Below are 20,410 nucleotides of genomic sequence, written 5' to 3'. Positions count from 1 at the left end.
CACCAGCCCATAGTTTTGCTTAAATAAATCATGTTGTGATAAATCTTTGTATGATTTCATGTCCCGCGACAACAAGCAAATTAGACATTTAATATCCTAAAGAAAACTCAGCTAAAACCAACTCCTCACAGGGCAGGCGTCAACCCTCATTCATAATCTCACGACTTAGAATACACCTGGTTGATCGAAGGTCCTGTGCCACTTGAACTATGTAACTATTGCCCTAGTTTTGAATAAAATTGATCTAAAAACAGAGTAGATAGTTGCAAATATAGGTCACAAGAAAAATGGGTTATACCATGTGTGGGAATTTGCAGTTGGTCCTTTGCAAAAATCCCCTTGGGCACGTGACACGACCACACAGCGGATCGATACTTATTATTAAGCGCAAATCCGATTTCCTCGTGTCTCACTATTCCCACAATCAACACCCCCACCCCACCCCAACTCTGCCTTCTCCAGAGCTCCGAGCCCCATTTTAATTTTAATTTTAATTTTATTTATTTTCACAGAGAGAAAAAAAAGAAAAGAAAAGAAATAAAATAAAGCACGCAAATGAAAAATCCCCAATTCTGAATGGAAACCCTAGAAGCCCTGACCCGAATTTCTCCAATTGGATCCTCCATTTTCGTCTCTATTCGGATCTCTCCCTCTTCTTCTTCTTCACTGTTCCTCGCTGCAGGCTGACTCAGACTCCGTCACTGATCACAGAATCACAGAGTGAGAGAAAGAGAGAGAGAGAAAGTGACGCAGAGAGAGAGAGAGAGATAGAATAGAGAGAGAGAGAGAGAGAGAGAGAGAGAGAGAGAGAGAGGAAGAAGTGGCTCTTATGGAGAGTACAGATTCCGGCGATTTCAGCGTCGGATCGATCGTGTGGGTACGGCGGAGGAACGGGTCGTGGTGGCCGGGGAAGATAGTCGGGCCGGAAGAGCTCTCCACTTCGCATCTAACCTCGCCTCGCTCTGGTACCCCCGTCAAGCTTCTCGGTAGAGAAGACGCCAGTGTGTATGTCTCTAATTTGCTCTTTGCTTTTTAGTTTTTTTTTTTCTTTTTTTCTTTCTGAGTTAAAATTTCTATAATTTCTGCTTTCGGAATCGTAATGCTCTTTGCTTTTTTTTCTATTTGAGTTGAAATTTCTGCTTTCGGAATCGTATTGCTCTTTGTTTTTTTTTTTTTTTCTATTTGAGTGGAAATTTCTGTAATTTCTGCTTTCTGAATCGTATTGCTCTTTGCTTTTTTTTGTTTTTGAGTTAAAATTTCTGTAATTTCTGCTTTAATCGTGTTGCTGTTAATAGTTGTTCAAATTCTGGGCTGTGATCGCATAGTTGTTCACCGGATAAGAATGGCGATGAACTTTAGGGAGTGTCTGGTAATGTTTTTGGTGTCTGAAATCAGAAGAAAAGGTCTTTTGCTCTTTTACTAGAAGATGTTAAAAACTCGTTATGGGATGGAGTACGTTTGAACCTCATTAGGTGCAGGCATTGGTACACCTTGAACCAAACCGCACAAAAACTACACCTTTTCACTCTTTAAAGATTGTATATAGTATTAGGTGCATCACGGAATGAGTGTTTGCGGTGATGTTGTACTAGTACTGCGTAGGCCTCTGTCGTGTTTATCTATGGCAGTTTGATGACTTGTGTTTCGGTTTACATCCGTTTGGTTAATATCTTAGAACTATCTAGCAGAATCCTAAAGACTTCAGGCCTCCAAAACATCATTACCATCTGCTGTTTCTTTTGCTGTATCTACCTGTCAGCACACCAAAATATCATTACCATCTGCTGTTTCTTTTGCTTTATCTACCAGTCAGCACACCAGTTTCTTCTGAGACACTGTTTACAGTGGATTTCATTAGATATGTTATTCTAGTATTGTGGTTTTTTCTTTTTAAACTGATGATTTGTAAGTAATGCTTATCTGCCTTCCTTTTTCTGTTTAATAAAGATATTCTTGTTGTATTTTTTCTCAGTGATTGGTACAATCTGGAAAAATCCAAGCGTGTTAAGCCATTTCGATGCGGTGATTTTGATGATTGCATTCACAAGGCTGAATCGGCGCAAGGTATGCCGCCAAAGAAAAGAGAAAAATATGCACGTCGAGAAGATGCTATTCTTCATGCGCTTGAACTTGAGAGGCAACTGTTGAGGAAACAAGGAAAGTCAACTTCTGAATACATGAACAGTAAATATGGCGCTGTGAAGGAGGCAGTTATACCCTCAGAAAGTTTGGGAAAAGACCATTCAAAACTTGGGAATTCCAAATCGCATCAGTTATACAAGCGAAAAGATTCATTTCATAAGAAGGATATTATAGGTAGTCCCCTGTCTTCTCAAAGACTCAAAGAGGGAACTCAATTGAGTGGTGAAGATGATCGTTTTGAAGTGACACCTCGAATGAGAGGCTTGCAGGACTTTGGTCTGAAAATTGCCTCTTCAAAGCGAAAACTTTCATCTTCCTCTACTTCAAACGGTTTTTGGAAACCCACAATTGATGGTACTTATCAAGCATTTGCTCATGGTGGCCTCAGCCTGGGAGGAACAAGTCACGTGAACGGTAATAATTACATCGTCCTTTTGTCCAAGTTTTGCAGGATAGTCTATTGTTCTTGCAACCTGACAGTGCTACTCTTTCTACTTCTGTTTCAGGAGCGGAGCAGACGGGAGCTATTTGCAGAGCAAAGAGGAGTAAATGTGTATACTTGCCAGCTGACTCTGGTGATTCTTTGGAGTATGAAGCAGCACCTTCAGGCCATATTGAGATATCAGCTTCCCCTGTTGGCACTCGTCTACATGCTGAGAGTTTGATTGAGGACAACACTTCTGGGTTTACAGAAGATCTAGAGGAGTCCAATTCTTCTGAAACTGATTCCTCTGACCATGGATCTGATTCCTCAGAGACTGAACCGGATATGGATGAAGAGATGCCTTCATTTTCAGGTTCCGCTTTAGTGTTTCATATTTTGTTAATTTAATGTCTTATCAAGTTGCCAGATTCTGTTGGTGTAATCTATTCTTAATGCTCTTATGTTGGAAAGATTATGCTCCAAGCTTACAATATAGTGCCTGCCAAAAGAATAACTTAATAGGATATCTTCTACATGATTTTCTTTATTTCTTTCTTTTAGTAGTTGCCTCCTTGTTTGTCATATATATATGTATATATTACTTCTACTGAAATGTAATTTATTTTGAAATTGTGGCAAGTGCCTACATATCTTATTCTACTATATGCCACCCTTGCTTAAGTATCTATGTTTTTTGATCTGTCTGATTATGGTAATCCTTTAGTTTTCTTAGCTTTGTAGTGTTGCCTCTGGTCTTTAAGATATTACTATATGTATCATCAGTTGGTAGATTTTACTATTAAATTCTTCAGGGAATTCTGGAATAGTGTCCAATAATGTATCATTCTGCCAGATGGCACTGTTGCATCATCCTTTGATTATTTGACTTGGTGACACCTTTGGTCTTGGGTTGAAGATATATAGTTCTCTTGTCTCTCAGTAGATTCTCGGCTGATGTTATGTTCATTTTGAATTTGTTTCTTGATGTATCTACAGATCCAGAAGTAGGAAGATATGAAGCACAAGAACGTAGAAGCTTGGTTGATGAGGAGCCAGATGAATCAACACATTCTGGCGACATGCCCCACCTCTATAATCAGGACCCTTATTTTGCAAGTGAAGCTGTGTCCAAATGGCAGTTGAAAGGGAAAAGGAATACCCGCAATCTTAGTAAAAGATCAATTGATACAACTGAAGGAAGAGGTTATTTTTATGGACCATATTCTGAAGAAAAGGTATGTACTTTCAGCCAAAGGTATTAGGAGTTCCAATTTCTGTAGAAGTAATGATTTTACTGATTCCTAATGGGCTAATATGGGTAAAATGATTTTTAGGCGGAGATGAGTGGAATGGACGATGGGTACCCCCTATCAAGAGCTGCATCAAGAAGTCGAAACAGGGTTGGTCTGAATATGATTGATTGGGAGGATGGGACCTGGGAAGACAGGTCTGCCTGGGATGAATGCTGGGACATCAAAAGAGAGCGATTTGACCCGGTATATGATGATCGCTATAATCATCGCAGGAGGCCAAAATACTTGATAGATGTGGACTTGAAAGTCCAGGCAAGTTACCAGAAAGAGCCTGTCCCTATTGTTTCTCTGATGAGCAAGTTAAACGGGAAGGCAATAATAGGGCACCCCATCCAAGTTGAAGCCTTAGAAGATGGTTTATCTAACACGCTTCTTTCAACATTTGATGATTCTGGTGAGGAAGCAATTGACAATGATGGGGGTACAACTCTTCCGCACGCATGGAGGACTGCAAGGAGGACAGCAAATGTTAGAGTCCCGCGTCCTCATTTATTTTCTACATTGGATGGTGATGATGCTGCCGATGACCTTCCCTTTTTCGATGAAGGTAGACCACCATTCAAGAAATTAAATATGGGGAGTTCCAGTCACAAGGCAAGCCAGGTCAGGAGGAACCCTCCTCACAACTCCCGGCTTCCCACTGATAGAAAGTTCTCGAAAAAGGTGTCTAAGAAAGTAAGCTTATCATCTAGCCTGAAAACGAAAACGAGGACCTTATCTTCTTTAGCCATTCAACAGAATTATGGTAACAAGGGAATGATACAATATGATAGTGGCCAAAGGGATAGGTTGGTGAAACCAGAGTCTTCTGTATCTGTGCCCACAACTGTAGCTTGCATTCCTGTGAAATTAGTTTTCAGTAGGTTACTCGAGAAGATCAATAGGCCGCCATCAAAAGCAACAGCAGCAGCAGCCAGTAATGCGGTTTTATTGAATGGGGATGTGGAGAGAAGTTGATGATAGATTACTTGTACATTGTTATATAAGTACAATAGCACAGGATTTACTGCTAATCTCTTGTTTACGGACAAGCAATACTCCCTATAAGTCAGCATGTTTCTGCTGTCTTTTCGAATAATCAGGTGAAGATGAAGCAGGTAGATGAGGAAGCAGCCATGTACAGCAAAGAGAGAGAAGGTTGTCAACTGCATGTTTGCTGGAAATGGATTTCTGGAGGAACAAGGCTCGTGTTAGGCAGGAACTGTAGTAAGGTATAGATAGAATTCATAGGGAATGTACATTTATTTCCATACAAGGAAGGCTATGTATCTTGGTCCGCTTTTCTCAATTTAATTTAATAAAAATATAGAGAAATCTGGAATCTTTTGTTTGTAAATGTAGCTATCGATTTATCAGATCAATGACTATTGAGTATGAGGTTTATATTAGTAATGTGTCAGATGAGTTCCTTGGTGTACTCTTTGTAAGGCAGTGGCAGCACACAAGAGTTTCATCACATATTTCATCTCTTTTACATTCAACCCTTGTCTCTTTCACTACTCTTCCGTGCATATTGAGATTCTTGAAAAGGGTTGGTAAAATTTGAAATTACCGTATCAAAGTTAGGAGAGGCGCACAAATTTGTGTAGTTTTACGAGTAATTATTGTGTGATTATCTATGTGGTCTCAACCAAGTCAAGAGAACCTCTCTAGGGTACATATAAAGGAGAAAGAAGAAAATAACCAAATTTACACATTAACCTCATCATAGACTTCTGGACAGAACTCTCAGAAGTCTGTGATGAGGTTAGGATTTTAAGCTGCGTCACACCATAGTAAAACCCAACCCTTCGTTTTAGAAAGAGAGTCACGTCTCTTTCACACCTTCACAGGTAGAGAAACACAGAAAGCTCAAAGCTTTGAGAGAGCACCTGATCGGAAAAACAGAACCGGCTGAGCTCAACTCAACTGAACCGGTGAGTCCGAATGAAACTCCGATTCCAATCATATCCCTGTTAAAAAGAAAAAAGGTCAACTGTTGTTCTTGATAAAAAGATTGAAGCTTTCCAAAGCTTAGATTATTCAACCATTGGAATTTACTGTAATTTGTTTACTATACTATTATCCTGGAAAAATTTTCTCATTGATCGAGTCGTGTAAATTTCCGGAGTAAATTTTTAATTTTTTTTGCTGGATTGATCAAACTCAAGAAAGAACACATTTTGAATTGAATTGTAGATGAATTGGAGAAGCAGTTGGCTTAGCCTCACTAAGGTTTACAAAGCTGCGGCAGCAGATTCCAAATGTGGCTCTTCCTTGTGGTCAGGGCTAGCTTTGTCTCGGAAATTTGGAGACAAGGCTAAGGCTGATACTGGGTTTGAGCTGAATAGGGACTTCCTTGTACAGCTATGGATGGCGGATAAGGAAATGGAGCAGTTTCGGAGAAAATCGAGACGGAGGGCTGTTGAGCAAGATGAGAATAGCGTGGTTGGGAAGCAACCACCTGTGAGCCAATCCATCTCGGGATATCTGAAGCCGGAATCTCCAGAAGAGGTCCATTCTTGTTTACAACTGTTTTCGAGTTTCTGTTATCCGAATTGTTGCGCATATGCCTGGTTTTGAGTAACTTGGAGAGTTCTTACTTGTGCATTGTGTTTTTTCAGGTCCAGGTGATGCCTCTTCTTGCTAGATCAAATATGCTCGTTACTAGGAATATAGAGTGGGCAAATCTTATGCTTGGGTTTGAGCAGGTGACTCTTTCCCCTTCTAAGTTTGATGTTTCTGTTTCCAATACTTGTTGAGAATTCCGAATCCAATTTTAAAAGGTTGTTGAATGCTGAATAGTGTAAATAGAGTTTAACGTTGTTGAGTGAATAAAGTTTTGAAGTATGGTAACAGATTCTTTGAGCATTGTTTTGGCATTTTCTCTTCAATTTATTTCAGTTCATTTTCTTGGTTTCTAGTGGTACATTCTTTACTAATATTAATTGATCTAATTCCAGGAAAATCGGTATGCCATAGTAGATGTATGCTATCCACAATCGGTGAGTAATCATTCTACTTTGTTTCATCCTATTGAGGTTTCTATACAAGAAAGTTTAGGTTTTGAACCGATGGCTCATCCTGTTTGTTATCAATGTTGTTTTGTAGCCTGTAGGTTTCATTCGTGAGGAGAGTCATGTTATCATGAGACAGGTACTTTCTGATCTAATCTTTTTTTTTTTTTTTTTTGGTTTTGTTATAAAGAATATTAGCATGAGCATGATACTGTTACTAAATCTCACTCATTAAAGGTTGACATTTGTAGAATCACCTCCTTTCAATAGCTGCTGTGCTTAATGCTATCTTATATGATGATGCTTATTTCTTTTTGTTTTGTAGTTACTTCGCCAGCGGCGTCCTTTTGTTGCTCGAGTAACTGATGGCATGGGTAATGAGCTCTTTAGGGTGAGAAAATATGCATTTTCTTTCCTATTATGTATATTTGTATAATATAATATATTACATTTAAGAATTTAAAAGATGCTTCCAGGTTTGGATAGATTGATGTTTTAGGCTGATCTCACATTTTACCTTATGTAGGTTCGCAGGCCTTTTTGGTGGATAAACAGCTCAATTTATGCAGAGATCAATGGTAAGGTATGAGAATCTGACATGTTATCTGTTTGTGGTTGCCACAGTAGTGGAGGTTGTTGTGCATGCAATTCTTATTGTTGATGGTGTTGGATGTTTGTTATCCTCTAGGAAGTTGGTGTGGTTCACAGACGATGGCATTTGTGGAGAAGGATATATGATTTGTACCTAGGGTAATTTCCAACTGCTTATTTCCCCTGTAACTGACTACTCCATACAAACTTTTGTAACTGACTACTCCATACAAACTTTGATTATTAGACATCCTCAAACTCATTGTTGATGAATCTTTTTCTTGGTGTTCTGCGTTGCTTTCCCTCTGTTTCATCTAACCCTAAAAATGATGGTATGTAGGAATAAACAATTTGCAGTTGTTGAAAATCCTGGATTCTGGCATTGGACATTTACTTTGAAGGACATTGATGGGGGTGTTTTGGCTGAGATAGATCGTGATTGGAGGGGTTTTGGCTTTGAGGTTGTTTCATTGTCTAAATCTAGATAGTTGCATTCTGGTGCCTTTTCTTTACCTCCCCCCTCCCTTCACAGTATACATTCAAAAATCAAAACGGTTGTTTCCTAGCAAAAAAGACAAATAAAGTTACTTGTTGGAATTGTACTTGATTGCATATTATAATAGTGTTAATGTTCATTAAGACTTAAAAACGAGGTTTCTGTCATGGTATACATTACTATCTTGTGAAGAAAGTGATCACACTTTGGAAGGTACCCTTTGGGTACCTAGATCTCTTTTAGCATTGTATGATAAATTTGATATGTTATGATTCACATTCTGGCCTGTGCTCATCATATTCTGCAAATATACCAATTAATGCTTCATTAACTTTTCTATCATGCAGCTGTTTACTGATGCTGGGCAATATGTGATTCGGTTTGGGAGCTCTGATCCCAGCTCCAAGATAGGCCTTGCTAGCCAGGTTGAGTACCCAATCACTAAATAATGTTCTCATTTTATTTATTCCTCTTATTCTTCTTGCTACATGTTGATGGCAGATTGAAGAGTTGGAAGTAGTTCGCCCATTGACTCTGTCAGAGAGAGCTGTAACTCTTGCTCTTGCTATATCGTTGGATAACGACTATTTTTCAAGACATGGTGGATGGTAAGCTAATCCCTTTTTTTTTTTTATAAGAAACCATTGCTAGGATGGTTATAGGAGTTCTGAGTTCGGTATGTGCTGTGCGTGACATTACTAAAATAGCAGAAAAAGTAACTGCTTGTGCTATATGAATTTATAATCAGTACCATTTTGCAAACTTAGGCACTCCAACATTGCATAGTTCTTTCTTGGAAATATGTATCTTTCCTTGTATATCTTGGGAGACTATTTGAGTACTTAAAAATGTTTTCTCTTGCATGATTTGTTCTTCGTTTTTCCCAGGGGAATACCTTATTTTGATGTAGGTGAATAGATCTTGCTGGCCGTGTGGTGTGCAGACGACAAGACCAAGTAATTATGTGGTCAGTTGTATTATGTGAGGGTTCGGAACAATGCTCGCCTGCTTTGTAATGCTCCTTTAGAGGTGCTCTAGCGGACATCATTGTGCAGAGAGACAATGGCCAAAACATGAAAGAATAGAGTTTTCAATTACAGATGTAACCCTTGATGGGGCAACTTCATAATAACTTGAAATTTTCACATCATGGTCCTCGACTTTTACATGACTCAATTATATGGCAACTCAAATTTGAACTTGCGATTTCCATATCAGCTGGTAGCTCGCAAATTGTAACAATGCTTTAATGGATAGGATTAAGATGGGTCTATGAGTTCGATTTTAACTATGAAAGAAATATACGTTTAGAAAGCAACATATTTCGACAAAGTTTAGGCTTCTAAATTACTCAAGTAGTCCTGATTCAGATAATGAATTTCTACTTTGCAACAAGGACAATATCTTAACTTGCGTGCAAAATTTGTATACGATAACAAGTTGGAAGAGAAAAAGAAAACACATGCATTCAACTAGGCTGCAAACCAAACGCGTCCTTAACCTGTGAGTCAACCTTCCCATGTCTTTTATGGTTTTAAAACATTTCCGTAGTTGGCACTACTCCAAAATTATAATGATGATTAAGAACTAGTTTTTCCGGGCCTTGTTAGATTCATTGTATTGGTGCGACGAATATGGCTTCAGCTCTCGAAGGTATGCATTGTGTTCTTTCTTCTTGGGTAGTTTCTTTGACTTCAACAATCCAAGTGATAATGCAAGCAGAAAACTTCGTATCTGATTTCACATGAAATTTACTTTTCTTACAAGTATTTATATATGTCTCTGAAATTGATTGATTCTGAATTGGTTTTAACAGGGATGGTGATTGTGATTATGGGTGTCAGTGGTGCTGGGAAATCGTAAGCCTTAAACTCAGCTTTTGTTTTTGTTTGTATACGCAGAGATAACTATCATCAAATATATTTGTCCAGGAAACCTTTATCTTAAACTCGCTAGTTGCCTCTTCCATTGACTTCTGTAATTTCGATTCAGATGGTTTGTGTCGTACTGTTTATGTGATCCAGCTTACTGTAATAAAAGTACTTCAACATTCTGGCTTCCACAAATTCTATTCCTTTCAGTTCTAATTATGGTATCACATTGTGTTGAAACTCATATCCTTGAAGATTTGCAGGCCCATCTTCTTCTCACATGCCTTATGCATTGCTTTTAGAGATCGTTTATGTTTGGCAGCACTTGTTTCTTTGCTCAATTTCAGTGTAGAACATGTGCTGATCATTTGATGGGGATATAAAAGAAGCTCAATCCATTCATACTATCTGTAGCAAATGAATGTGTGCTACATTTTCTCTGTTAACATTCATTGTTTCATGTGACATTGTTCTTCGCAAAATTGTATATCTGATCTTTCAGTATCTATTGTTTCTGCTTATCATGCATTTGAATGTATCGTTTGACAGAACTATAGGTGAGATGCTGGCCAAAGAGACAAACTGTAGCTTTATTGATGCTGATGATTTCCACCCACAGTCAAACAAAGGTAAAATAGGTGCTTTGTAATCAGTGTTGGAAATGTTTCTGGTTTCTATTCAAAATTCTACCTCCTTTGAACAAAGATAAACAATCCACTATCTTCCTGAAATGTTTTATTTTCTTTATAAACAGAAAAGATGAGTAAAGGGATCCCTCTTTCAGAGGAAGATCGAATTCCTTGGCTTGAAACACTTCGGAATGCCTTAAGAGAGAACTTGGTCAGTGGAAGCACTGTAATTCTTGGTTGTTCAGCTCTGCAGAAGCGGTACCGAGACATTTTAAGATCTGCAGACCCTAACTATGAACCTGGAAGTTATGCCAGTCTGGTGAAGTTCATCTTGTTAGACACCAAGGCACATGTGCTGGCTGCTCGATTAGAGAAGAGAGTAGCAGAAGGAAAGCATTTCATGCCACCTGAACTTTTGCAGTCTCAGTTAGACTTGCTTCAGATTGATGATTCTGAAGGGATACTTAAAGTTGATGCTAACCTAACTCCACAAGACATAGTAAACACTATCCAAAGATTGTTTTTTGGCTCAAAAGTCGTCCAAGAATGCAACCATTAGGCCAGTTTAGTGAAAGCGTAGCAGGGAAGTGTAGATCTTCTTTCCTGTTTGGCCTCACAAACATGGTTTTGATTTCTGAAAACATATTGGTGGAAGTAAAGGTCGACTTTAAGCCTTATTACTTGTTCTGTTTAATTTCCTGTTGCTAATGTCTGGTGTCTTTAAGAAACGGCAGGTATATTCCCAGTACACAAATTATAATGAAAGAAACCACAGCAAAAGTATAAGTAAAGACAGAAAAGAAGAGAACACACAAACAATTTACGTGGTTCGGCAATCTTTGCCTACATCCACGGGAGGAGATTAGAATCCACTATCAACCAAGTAATTACAAGTATTTCCTGGTAATCTATATAGGAAGGAGGGTATACGGTGAATTCTACAAAGAATGAGGCTGAGACTGCTGTATTGGGTTGTACTGTACTTTTCAGAGTTTCTATGCAAGCTAGGGGGAAATATACAAGAATGAGCTGACTGTCTTGGGTTGTGCTGTACTGTTTCAAAGTTAATATGTAAGCTAGGGGGGACTGAGACTATCTTTGGGTTGTACTGTACTCTTTCGAAGTTTAAATGAAGAATGCTAAGGCTCCTCCACCTTATGCAACTCCTTATCTGCTTGATCATATGATTCCACTGAGCAAACTGAAAGGCTTCACCTTATGTGACTCCTCAAAATCTTGATCATCGGATACGGTTCATATGAGCAAAAGGTTCAGAATGAGCTTTAGGAGCTGGTTTAGCCACCTCAGGGACACCAAAGACATTCCAGAATCTCAGGGTTTCATCACCAGCCGCTGATGCTACTGTGCAACCATCCGGACTCTGAGCCATATAAAGAACCCTGGAAGTGTGACCTGTAAGTTCTGCCATTTTAACCATGGATGGGTACTTCCAAAGAGTCAGCTGGTTCTGTGTAAACCCGTGTGAGCTAAGCAACTCCCTTTCATTCTTGTTCCAAAGCAGAGAGCAAACCTGAGACCCAGTGTCTACTGAGTTCAAGCATGCGCCTGTGTGGGTGTTCCAGAACTTTATGCACCGATCACCCCCACCTCCACCGGAAGCAAGCAAGTTGCTCTGGAATGGACACCAAGCAAGGGCTTTAACAGCAGCTGTATGATCTTCAAGCCTGTGAAGCCACTGTGTTGATGACTGTGAAGATGCAACTGATCTGTCCCATATATGCAGTAGGTTGTCATTTCCTCCACTTGCCAATTGCTGCCCAGAGGCTGACCATTTAAGTCCACAAACCTCTTGCTCATGCCCTCTGTATGTCTCAACAATGTGGGATCTAACTCTCACATCATTGTTGACAATACAGCCGTCCATTCCTCCAGTAGTAAGAATGTTGTTGTTCCATGCCAATGAGCCAACTCGCGAACTGTGGCAACCTCTCAAAGTCCTCAGCTGAAGAACCAAAACAATATCAACATTAGTAAAATTGAGCACGAAACAAAAAGGAGGACTATGAAAAGTGGTACAAGGGATAAAGAAGACTACAAACCTGCTTAGTAGCAGTTGAGTCCCATAGCTGTACTTCGGAATTGTTAAGTCCAATGGCAATGTGGCGTCCATCAGGAGCCCAACTGACACTGGTTACAGGTCCAGTTTCATCATCAAAAGTCTCCAATTCCGAAGTAGAGCCAGTGCTAGCATCCCACAAGTAAACTGTGTTTGCGAGAGCAATTGCGAGTACATTGGCACTTCCCCAATCCAACAGATTGAGGTAGTAGTCATCGACAAGGTCAGGAGCATCCAATGTCCTCTCTGAGGTCTACACACACACACATCAAATAAAAGATTATAGTTAGAACTCAGAACACAACAAACATTGACAAACAAAGTAAAGCAACATTGATCCAATACTCACTTGAGGAATGTGTCTCCTGGGCTTTGCTGGCTTATCTTGGGTTTGAGAAGAGAAGAAATCTTTGGGGTACAGATCCACCGGGGCCGGAGGCTTGTTCTTGAAAGCAAGAATCCGAGTGCGGTTCATGTTCAAAGCCTCTGCCAATTTCCTCTGATAGGCCTCCCTGGATGGAGAACTGATAGCAGGGTTTTCCTTACCTTTCCTGCTTTCAGTTAGCATAGATTGCGCATAGCCCATATCCATTGCTGATCTGTTTGGTATGAATCTGTCCAACTGGTAGTCACAAAAAGAAAGAGCAAATCAGAATACTGAATAAAAGAATAAAACCCATTTTTGTATGATGCAAATCAAGACCCAAATTCCCATATCAACCATATGAAATCCAAAATCCCAATTCAAAGTAAAACAGGACACATTATACATTTCAGATTAAATCCAACATCAGATCCGACAAATTTAGAGATCCCAACGTGGATGAATCCCAAAAACCCATCTTTTACTAAAACCCCTAAACCCTGAAATCCTGAATCCGAATTCAAAGTGAATCACAACCCACATATCAAATGGAATTGCATTTCAAATTCAATTTACCATCAGGTCCAACAAATTCAGAGATCCCAATACAGATGAACCCCCCAAAAACCCATCTTTTATTAAAACCCCTAAACCCTGAATCCGATTCAAAATGAAACACAGCCCACATATCAAAAGGAGTTGCATTTCAAATCCAATTTAACATCAGATCCAACAAATTAAAGATCCCAATGTGGATGAATCCCTAAAAACCCAAATCAAATTATCAAGATCCCAATTCAAATTATAACAAAAACCCCAATCTCATCAATCAAATTTCTGAAAATCCCTAACAGATCTAACGAAAAACTTACGTTTTCCCGAGAACTCTTTCTCTGAATGAACTGTTCTTGCAGAGGGCCTCTGGAGTTAGACTTGTAGTTGGATGAAGAATTCATTGATCCTGCATCCATTAGTTTAATACCCACAAAAGAAATATATATATCTATATATATGAACAATATAAAGACTGAGAGCAAAAATTGAAGAAATCCTGCAAAACAGAGTTAGATTCAAGAAACCCAAAACAATTTTATATCAAAAAATTGAAAAGATGAAGGCTTTTGTGAGCGTTGAGACTTGAGAAAGTTGGAGAATTAGAGAGAGAGCTTTTGTGAGATTACTGGGTTGAATGAGTGGGTTTATATAAGGATTGGAGGCGATGTGATTTAGGGTTTGGGGCTCTGCAAAATTATATAAAAGGAATATTTCGGATTTGGAAAACCCTGCAACGGCTATATTTTGAAACCGAGCCGTTGTTATCTTTTTTAGAGACAAAAGTACCCCCTTACACCTATCTGAAGATTAGATTGAGATTAAGCCCATTGGGTGGGAATTAGGTGGATCACTTAAGCCCATAGGTTTATTTCGCTCTAATGTAACCAAAAATAAATTAAATTGAGATTAAAGCGAAGCCACAAGACTTGTCGGTATCCCTTTGAAAAGATTGGGAAAATCGTCGAGTGATAAGTGAGAATTTGACTCTAGTTTCTATAAGTTTTCTCAAATTGTAAACAAAAAATTAGTTGGAGAAAAAGAGATTAGGAATCATCATACGGTTCCCAAAGCATTGGCCTTGGATTAATATGTAGTCCATCCAGCTTAAATTCAAGCACATTGTGTTCGTGGATGATACCAAACCCAAGACACAAACTTCACCTACAGTACCAACAGAGCAGACTTGGACTAAAAAACTCCACATTTCCTAGAATTCTATTTGCCTACTACGATAATCGTCAAAGGCTGATCATTATATAGAAAGGATCCACAGAATGAACATGAATATCCGAGCCTACATGTATCCACGAATCATGCGAACTGTTGTCTCACATAAACCTATACCACAAGCACAGCAGACTTCGACAAGAAAACTCCAGATTTCCTAGAATATGCTATATGGCAACTACAACAATCTTCCAACACCGATCACCATCTTCATAGGATAAACACTGAACACGAATAGCTGACCCAAGATATATATCCACGGATCATGTGAATTGCCGTCTCATATAAGTGTCTTCATGGACAAAGACAGGGTCTTGAGTATTATTCTGTGCTGGAAACTGGGGTTGCCCCATAGCTATTGCTGGCCCCTGAACAGCATTACCACACAGATTGTCGTTGTTCTTTGCTGAATTTAAGGTCATGTAGTAGAAAATTCCTAGGGTCACACTTGCAAGGGATAAGACAGCACCTCCAGCAAACACTCCAGGCTTCACAACATAACAGTAGTAGCTGCCAAAGTACATGCTTTCTACACCATGTCGATCGTTGAGTGCAGAACCAGTGAGCAGCAAAAGAAATGCTATTACAAACGAGAACCTGCACCAGTGAGGAGACTAGAGTAAAACGCATGCCGTGCTAATCCGTCCGACACTAATAGATAAATTTGCAAAACCAAGTGAAAAGGAACAGCAACAAAAACAATAATAAACTTGCAGCATAACAATGCATTGCTTTGCCATTCCAGCCCTAGTCATTTCCTGATGAAATTATAGTTTCATCAAGGATAACAACAAATGTATCACCAATTTTTAGTTATGAGTTACCAGGAAACAACAAAGCAGATAAGGGCAACCGTCCAGTTAGAATTGGAAGGTCGGGGGATCCTCTTGCAACAAATGCATCCTGTTGAAACATTTATAATTATATGAGCTACCATAAGAGCCACTGCGGCAGTAAAACCAAGACCAAGAGCTGCAGTCCGAGGATATTCACATTGACTAGCATTGACAAACTGAACCTGAGAACCCTGTAGGAATATAACAGAAAGTAAGCAACCAATTTCAGCATCCCTTCCATCATACAAATGGAGACTAGTATACCAAACAATAATCAGAGGCACTGGTTCAAAGTTTGAAGTTCAAACAATCCCTCGATACTGAAAATAGATCAATTGTTAGCATATATAACCCAATTGAAGTCTACTAAAAATGTGTCAAATGCAGAGAGAAATCAAAAACTCTCCAACTCTTTTCCTTAATCTCCATCTCAGATTCTCACACATATACAGCTGTTTCAACTATGAAAATATTAAGGTTTAGTTATTATCACTGTAGTCGACAAAACAGAGATTACAAGGAAAGGATAGAATATACAGGATGATTACCTTGCCACATTAGTTTTAATCAAGCTTCCATAACACCAGTGCTTCAAATTGCTTTCTAGTTTGGTGAAAATTGGCCTATTTTGCATCGGCAAACTATGCATGCAACTCACCTCATCCTCATTAAACCCAAAACCAACAAGTTGGCTAATGAAGTATTTGGAAGTTAAAGGTAAAGCAAAGACCAAATATCTTATCACTTCCAAACCACAAAGGATGACTAGTTCATATCAAGCTAAAGAAAAAGAAAATCATTTCTGATCAAGCTATACTTAAAATAGGAGGGCTGGGAGCATAATAAAAAACATGAAAACGTCTGAGCTTCCCAATCTGGAACTTCATCGCAAACTCAATAAGAGAAACAAATAAAATAGTAGCAAAGACAAAATCAATGCAACAAAAGAAGCATATAAAATTAATCTCTCAGTTCGGTCGAACCAAGTTAGATACACCAAACTTAAAAACACAACTTCCTGGCTCAATAGTATAAAAGTTTACAGAAATAAAAGGTAACATCACAACTCCTCTTCCAATTTCCCTTACTCTTCTGACCAATCAATCAAAGGGCTAGTACATAAACAGTAAAGAAACAATCTTCGCACGAACCCATATCAGATAAGGCCAAGAAAGATCTAACTCATCAAAGCAAAGCTACTAATTTCACTTCTTTTACCTTGATTCTTGTTGCCTCAGCACCAAATCCTGTAGCAGCCGACAACAGCCCCAACAGTCCCGCCACACAGCAAACCAGAAGCACCTTTTTCTCCATCTCAGAAAAATTAACTCTCTTCACTCTCACTCACACTGTTTCAATTCTGCGAGTAGATTTTGGTTATTTGTGTCCAGAGAAAAAAAAAAGAAGGCGTAAAGTTGATGAAGTAACTACTGTAGTGTGTTGCGTAAATGATGATATCGAAGATGCCGTCAAGCCCAGTTCTTTTTCTTTCGGTCTGAACAGACAGACACAAATACAAAGTGCCAAAAGGAAAAAGAAAGTAAATATGGTTCTCTTTTGTGAGAAAAAAGAAACAAACTCCAGCCTCCAGGGGTAAAACTATAGTTTTCCTTCCATTAAAGGCTTTCTCTTTATTTGATAATCAATTACATGCGTGTGAAAATTGCTGTGAAAATTGTCCTTATCGAGAAGAAAAAGAATGGACGTGAAATTGTTGTAAGTAATGTATTTTATTATTATAAAAGCAACAAACCCATATCGGTGGTTTAGAATAATAATAGATCACAATTTTTCGTACACGCAACATTGATAGGGCCAGGCGGCCACCTCATATTTACATGAATAATTAAGACGGGAGTAAAGTTAGGTTATAATTCTCCTACTTCATACTTTAGAATTTAATAGTGATGTTACAAGTGCCTATTCAAAATTACTGGTCTAGTTTGTATGAGCTGCTAAATTAACCCATGTGAAGATTTTTAGTTGTCAACTTCAGGCTTTGGACTTACAAAAGACGTATTTGAATGGAGCTTACCGACCTTCCTAGGTTACTGTTTTGCTTATATCCAGGTTCTATGTGATTCATATTTTACAAAACCAGTGATTTTTCCTCTGGAACTTGAACATAACCAGCAATGTCATACAAGTCTTCGTTACTAATATTACAATTAACTAAACAACATAAAAAGACACCATTGATCAGTGCTGCTTTCACTTTGCATATTCACTGGCATGGAATATTGAAACTTTGAGCGCATCAGCCTCACTCTTGATCAGCTCAAACACACAAACATCTCCTTCCTCCAAATTATTATGCTTGGTAAATTCACCAAATCCTCCGCGTATCTCCATTATGTGGCGTAGTGGCTCATAAGTGCAGACTGTGCAGCGCACGGCCCGCTTGTCACTAGAGGCCTTAAGGTTGATGAAGTCAGCACATCCAAGCAGATGATCCTTCACAAACTCAGCAGGCACATGCTGACCAAACAAGTAACATCACAAGTCACCGAAAAGTTTCAAGCTAGATAATGTTGTGTACGTGTGTGTATCACATTCTGTGTCTTAAAACATGAGGAAAAACTTCAAGGGGGATAGCACATTGTGGGTGCTGGTGTGTCTTTACCACAAAAGAGTTGCGCATGTTGTGCGCTCGCAAGATGACCATGAAAGCAGGATTTTCAATCTTCAAAGCTCCCGCAGCCTTCATCGCCTTCTTGGTTTCTCTGGATAATACCATCTCTTTAATCTTCTTAGAGAAGTACAAGGTTCCACTATCAAGAATCTTTGGATTTTTCTTTTTCCCACCGACCCTGACTGCATATTCAGCGTTGCGCAATACCGAAAATTTTAACACAACATCCTTCCTTTTGATCAGCTCAAAGAGACAGACATCTCCATTCTTGAAATTATTGTCTCTGAAAAATTCACCACATCCCTTGCCTATTCTCCTCATCACCTTTGTATTTGCTGGGAAAAAGCATCGGATATCCCACTGCTTTTCATTAGAATCCTCAAACTTGATATGTTCTGGACATCCTCTCATATATCTCCTTCCAAAGGCAGTTGGAACATACTGCACAAGTGAAGCAAATTAATTACAGGTAACTGAGCAACACATACATCTCAGTGAAGTTTCAAAAGAGCATAAAATGCATGACTCACCATATAGTAGTTGTCAAGATTGCATTGCTGCAAGATAACTGCAAAAAAAGGATTTTCCAAGTTGAACATTTTGGTAGCATGGATCACTTTCTGATGTTCTTTGGCAATCGTAATTTTGCAATTAGGATAAGTGTAAGCAGCTATGTTCTTAACAAATATTTCCTTGTATTTCTTCTTTCTTGTGGGAAAATCCTGTGAGCTAGGCATTCTCTGTACCTTCAACTTGGCTCGCTTAAATCTCTTGGTAATAGCAACACTTTTCCTGTTCCTCTTAACATGTTGATCTACACATTTGCCTCTGCCTTTGCTGGAAGTAGGGAGAGTTCCACAAACATCATCCTCAACATCCTCTTCATGTTTGATACTTTGACCAACACAAGGGTACTCGATCTCACAACAACTGAAATCAAAAATGCGAACATGGAATGTCGAATTTCCTTGATAACTAAAGACTAAGAACTGACCATCAGTTAAGGAGTAATATTCTGCGAATTTTTGCCAACGGCCGACAAACCAAATCCTCTTGTGAGCTCTTTCCAAATCCACTTGCCAAACACGACCAGCTGGAACAATTAGTGTAGCAACATTAGACAGTTCATCCCCAAATTCTAGTGCAGACTTTAGTGGAATATCCTGCAGGCACCAAAATTAGTTAGACCAAGTTACACAGGCAATGTCAGTGTACTGACCAAAGTTTACAGAGAAAGGCGCAACGCTTAGCGTAATTGAAAGCAAAAGCTAAAATCAGTCAGTCTGTTAGTTAGAGAGGAGCATGACATTGTAAACCTCAAACTGTAAACTGTACCGAATCTGAAAACAAAACCAGCACTAATTTACAGAAATGGGATCATTAATCTTGGAGTAATTTCTTAATGATATGCAAAGCGTTTGACTTGACAGGAAAAGATTCGTCAACTCAGACTTCTGATTTCCTCTTTCGCCTGATCTTACAGGAGGAAGCATTAAGAATTCTCTTTTCACATACACCAGTGTGAAAAGACATACCAAAGTGTGTCACTTTACCAGAACAGCTTGCTCAACTGAAAGTTCTGGTTTTGTTCTTGAACTGACTTCAAAATCATAATTTAACTTAAAAAACTTTTTTTAAGTAATGAATTTTGGGGTTTAGACAAACAGGATGGTAAAGCAAATCCAGAATTTGAGTAGATTCATTCACATCTGAAGCATTAATAGTCCTAATGGTTAAAAAAGAAACCTAAACTGAAGTGTTCATTACTCTATAGAGCATAATATGAATGATACTTACTAGTTTTTGGTTCTCAATGGTGGGGGGAAGTATAACTTTGAAGAAATTTGCCTTAGAATCCGACAGCCGGAGTGAAATTTCCGATGGAGGAACGGCCATTTTTCAATGTTCTTCAACCAAAGTAACCAGAAGCTTTCTGGTTTGGTTGGTTTCAAGTCTCACTCTCATTTATCTTCTACCATAACAGACAGGTATTTAATGCAAACACTGTGACTGACTGAGCTCAATGTTACTACTCCAAAGTCCAAAAGTAAGAAGTGACTAGTCACAGACCAGAAGCAGAGTGAAGTCAGCTCCATGCTTCTAAAGTTGAATAATATTTTACCACCCTTCTCGTTTCCAAGGCAGAGACTACGTCAAATCAGAACTAAAGCTTTCGTCTTTACACAGGAAAATAATTTTGATCACTGGTTAGTGTGAGCTCATCATTTATGATTAACATTTGAAACTGTAAAGTTTT

The 20,410-nt window shown here is 38.8% G+C and overlaps 6 protein-coding genes across 6 annotated transcripts; 3 read left to right on the top strand and 3 right to left on the bottom strand.

Moving 5' to 3' along the window:
• Positions 1-425: 425 nt before the first annotated feature.
• On the top strand, positions 426-5,306 carry LOC133714827 (uncharacterized protein At1g51745). Its single transcript, XM_062141084.1, has 5 exons — positions 426-1,005; positions 1,973-2,556; positions 2,649-2,939; positions 3,563-3,801; positions 3,901-5,306. Exons 1-5 carry the CDS (start codon positions 830-832, stop codon positions 4,834-4,836), a joined length of 2,226 nt encoding a protein of 741 aa, XP_061997068.1. The 5' UTR covers positions 426-829; the 3' UTR covers positions 4,837-5,306.
• Positions 5,307-5,576: 270 nt separating this feature from the next.
• On the top strand, positions 5,577-9,163 carry LOC133718523 (altered inheritance rate of mitochondria protein 25). Its single transcript, XM_062145380.1, has 12 exons — positions 5,577-5,795; positions 6,058-6,372; positions 6,483-6,569; positions 6,822-6,863; positions 6,970-7,014; positions 7,201-7,266; positions 7,402-7,458; positions 7,564-7,625; positions 7,807-7,927; positions 8,310-8,387; positions 8,464-8,570; positions 8,850-9,163. The coding sequence occupies exons 2-12, from the start codon at positions 6,058-6,060 to the stop codon at positions 8,878-8,880; spliced, it is 1,011 nt and encodes a 336-aa protein (XP_062001364.1). The 5' UTR covers positions 5,577-5,795; the 3' UTR covers positions 8,881-9,163.
• A 296-nt stretch (positions 9,164-9,459) lies between these two features.
• Positions 9,460-11,170, top strand: LOC133718525 (gluconokinase). Its single transcript, XM_062145382.1, has 4 exons — positions 9,460-9,615; positions 9,779-9,821; positions 10,383-10,462; positions 10,588-11,170. The coding sequence occupies exons 1-4, from the start codon at positions 9,597-9,599 to the stop codon at positions 11,019-11,021; spliced, it is 576 nt and encodes a 191-aa protein (XP_062001366.1). The 5' UTR covers positions 9,460-9,596; the 3' UTR covers positions 11,022-11,170.
• Positions 11,171-11,694: 524 nt separating this feature from the next.
• LOC133718522 (cell division cycle 20.1, cofactor of APC complex-like) lies at positions 11,695-14,314 on the bottom strand. The gene is made up of 4 exons (XM_062145379.1): positions 13,776-14,314; positions 12,889-13,161; positions 12,523-12,792; positions 11,695-12,425 (listed from the first exon to the last, which is right to left on the bottom strand). Exons 1-4 carry the CDS (start codon positions 13,872-13,874, stop codon positions 11,703-11,705), a joined length of 1,365 nt encoding a protein of 454 aa, XP_062001363.1. The 5' UTR covers positions 13,875-14,314; the 3' UTR covers positions 11,695-11,702.
• Positions 14,315-14,690: 376 nt separating this feature from the next.
• Positions 14,691-17,057, bottom strand: LOC133718524 (protein VASCULATURE COMPLEXITY AND CONNECTIVITY). The gene is made up of 3 exons (XM_062145381.1): positions 16,740-17,057; positions 15,510-15,712; positions 14,691-15,282 (listed from the first exon to the last, which is right to left on the bottom strand). The coding sequence occupies exons 1-3, from the start codon at positions 16,833-16,835 to the stop codon at positions 14,949-14,951; spliced, it is 633 nt and encodes a 210-aa protein (XP_062001365.1). The 5' UTR covers positions 16,836-17,057; the 3' UTR covers positions 14,691-14,948.
• A 466-nt stretch (positions 17,058-17,523) lies between these two features.
• LOC133717772 (B3 domain-containing transcription factor VRN1-like) lies at positions 17,524-20,337 on the bottom strand. The gene is made up of 4 exons (XM_062144502.1): positions 19,951-20,337; positions 18,684-19,316; positions 18,145-18,594; positions 17,524-17,999 (listed from the first exon to the last, which is right to left on the bottom strand). The coding sequence occupies exons 1-4, from the start codon at positions 20,047-20,049 to the stop codon at positions 17,733-17,735; spliced, it is 1,449 nt and encodes a 482-aa protein (XP_062000486.1). The 5' UTR covers positions 20,050-20,337; the 3' UTR covers positions 17,524-17,732.
• Between the last annotated feature and the right edge of the window lie 73 nt (positions 20,338-20,410).

The sequence above is a fragment of the Rosa rugosa genome, chromosome 6 (genome assembly GCF_958449725.1).
Source record: "Rosa rugosa chromosome 6, drRosRugo1.1, whole genome shotgun sequence".
Taxonomy (NCBI): Eukaryota; Viridiplantae; Streptophyta; class Magnoliopsida; order Rosales; family Rosaceae; genus Rosa; species Rosa rugosa.
The sequence above is the reverse complement of the archived record's forward strand: the minus strand, read 5'-3'. Positions and strand labels throughout refer to the sequence as shown.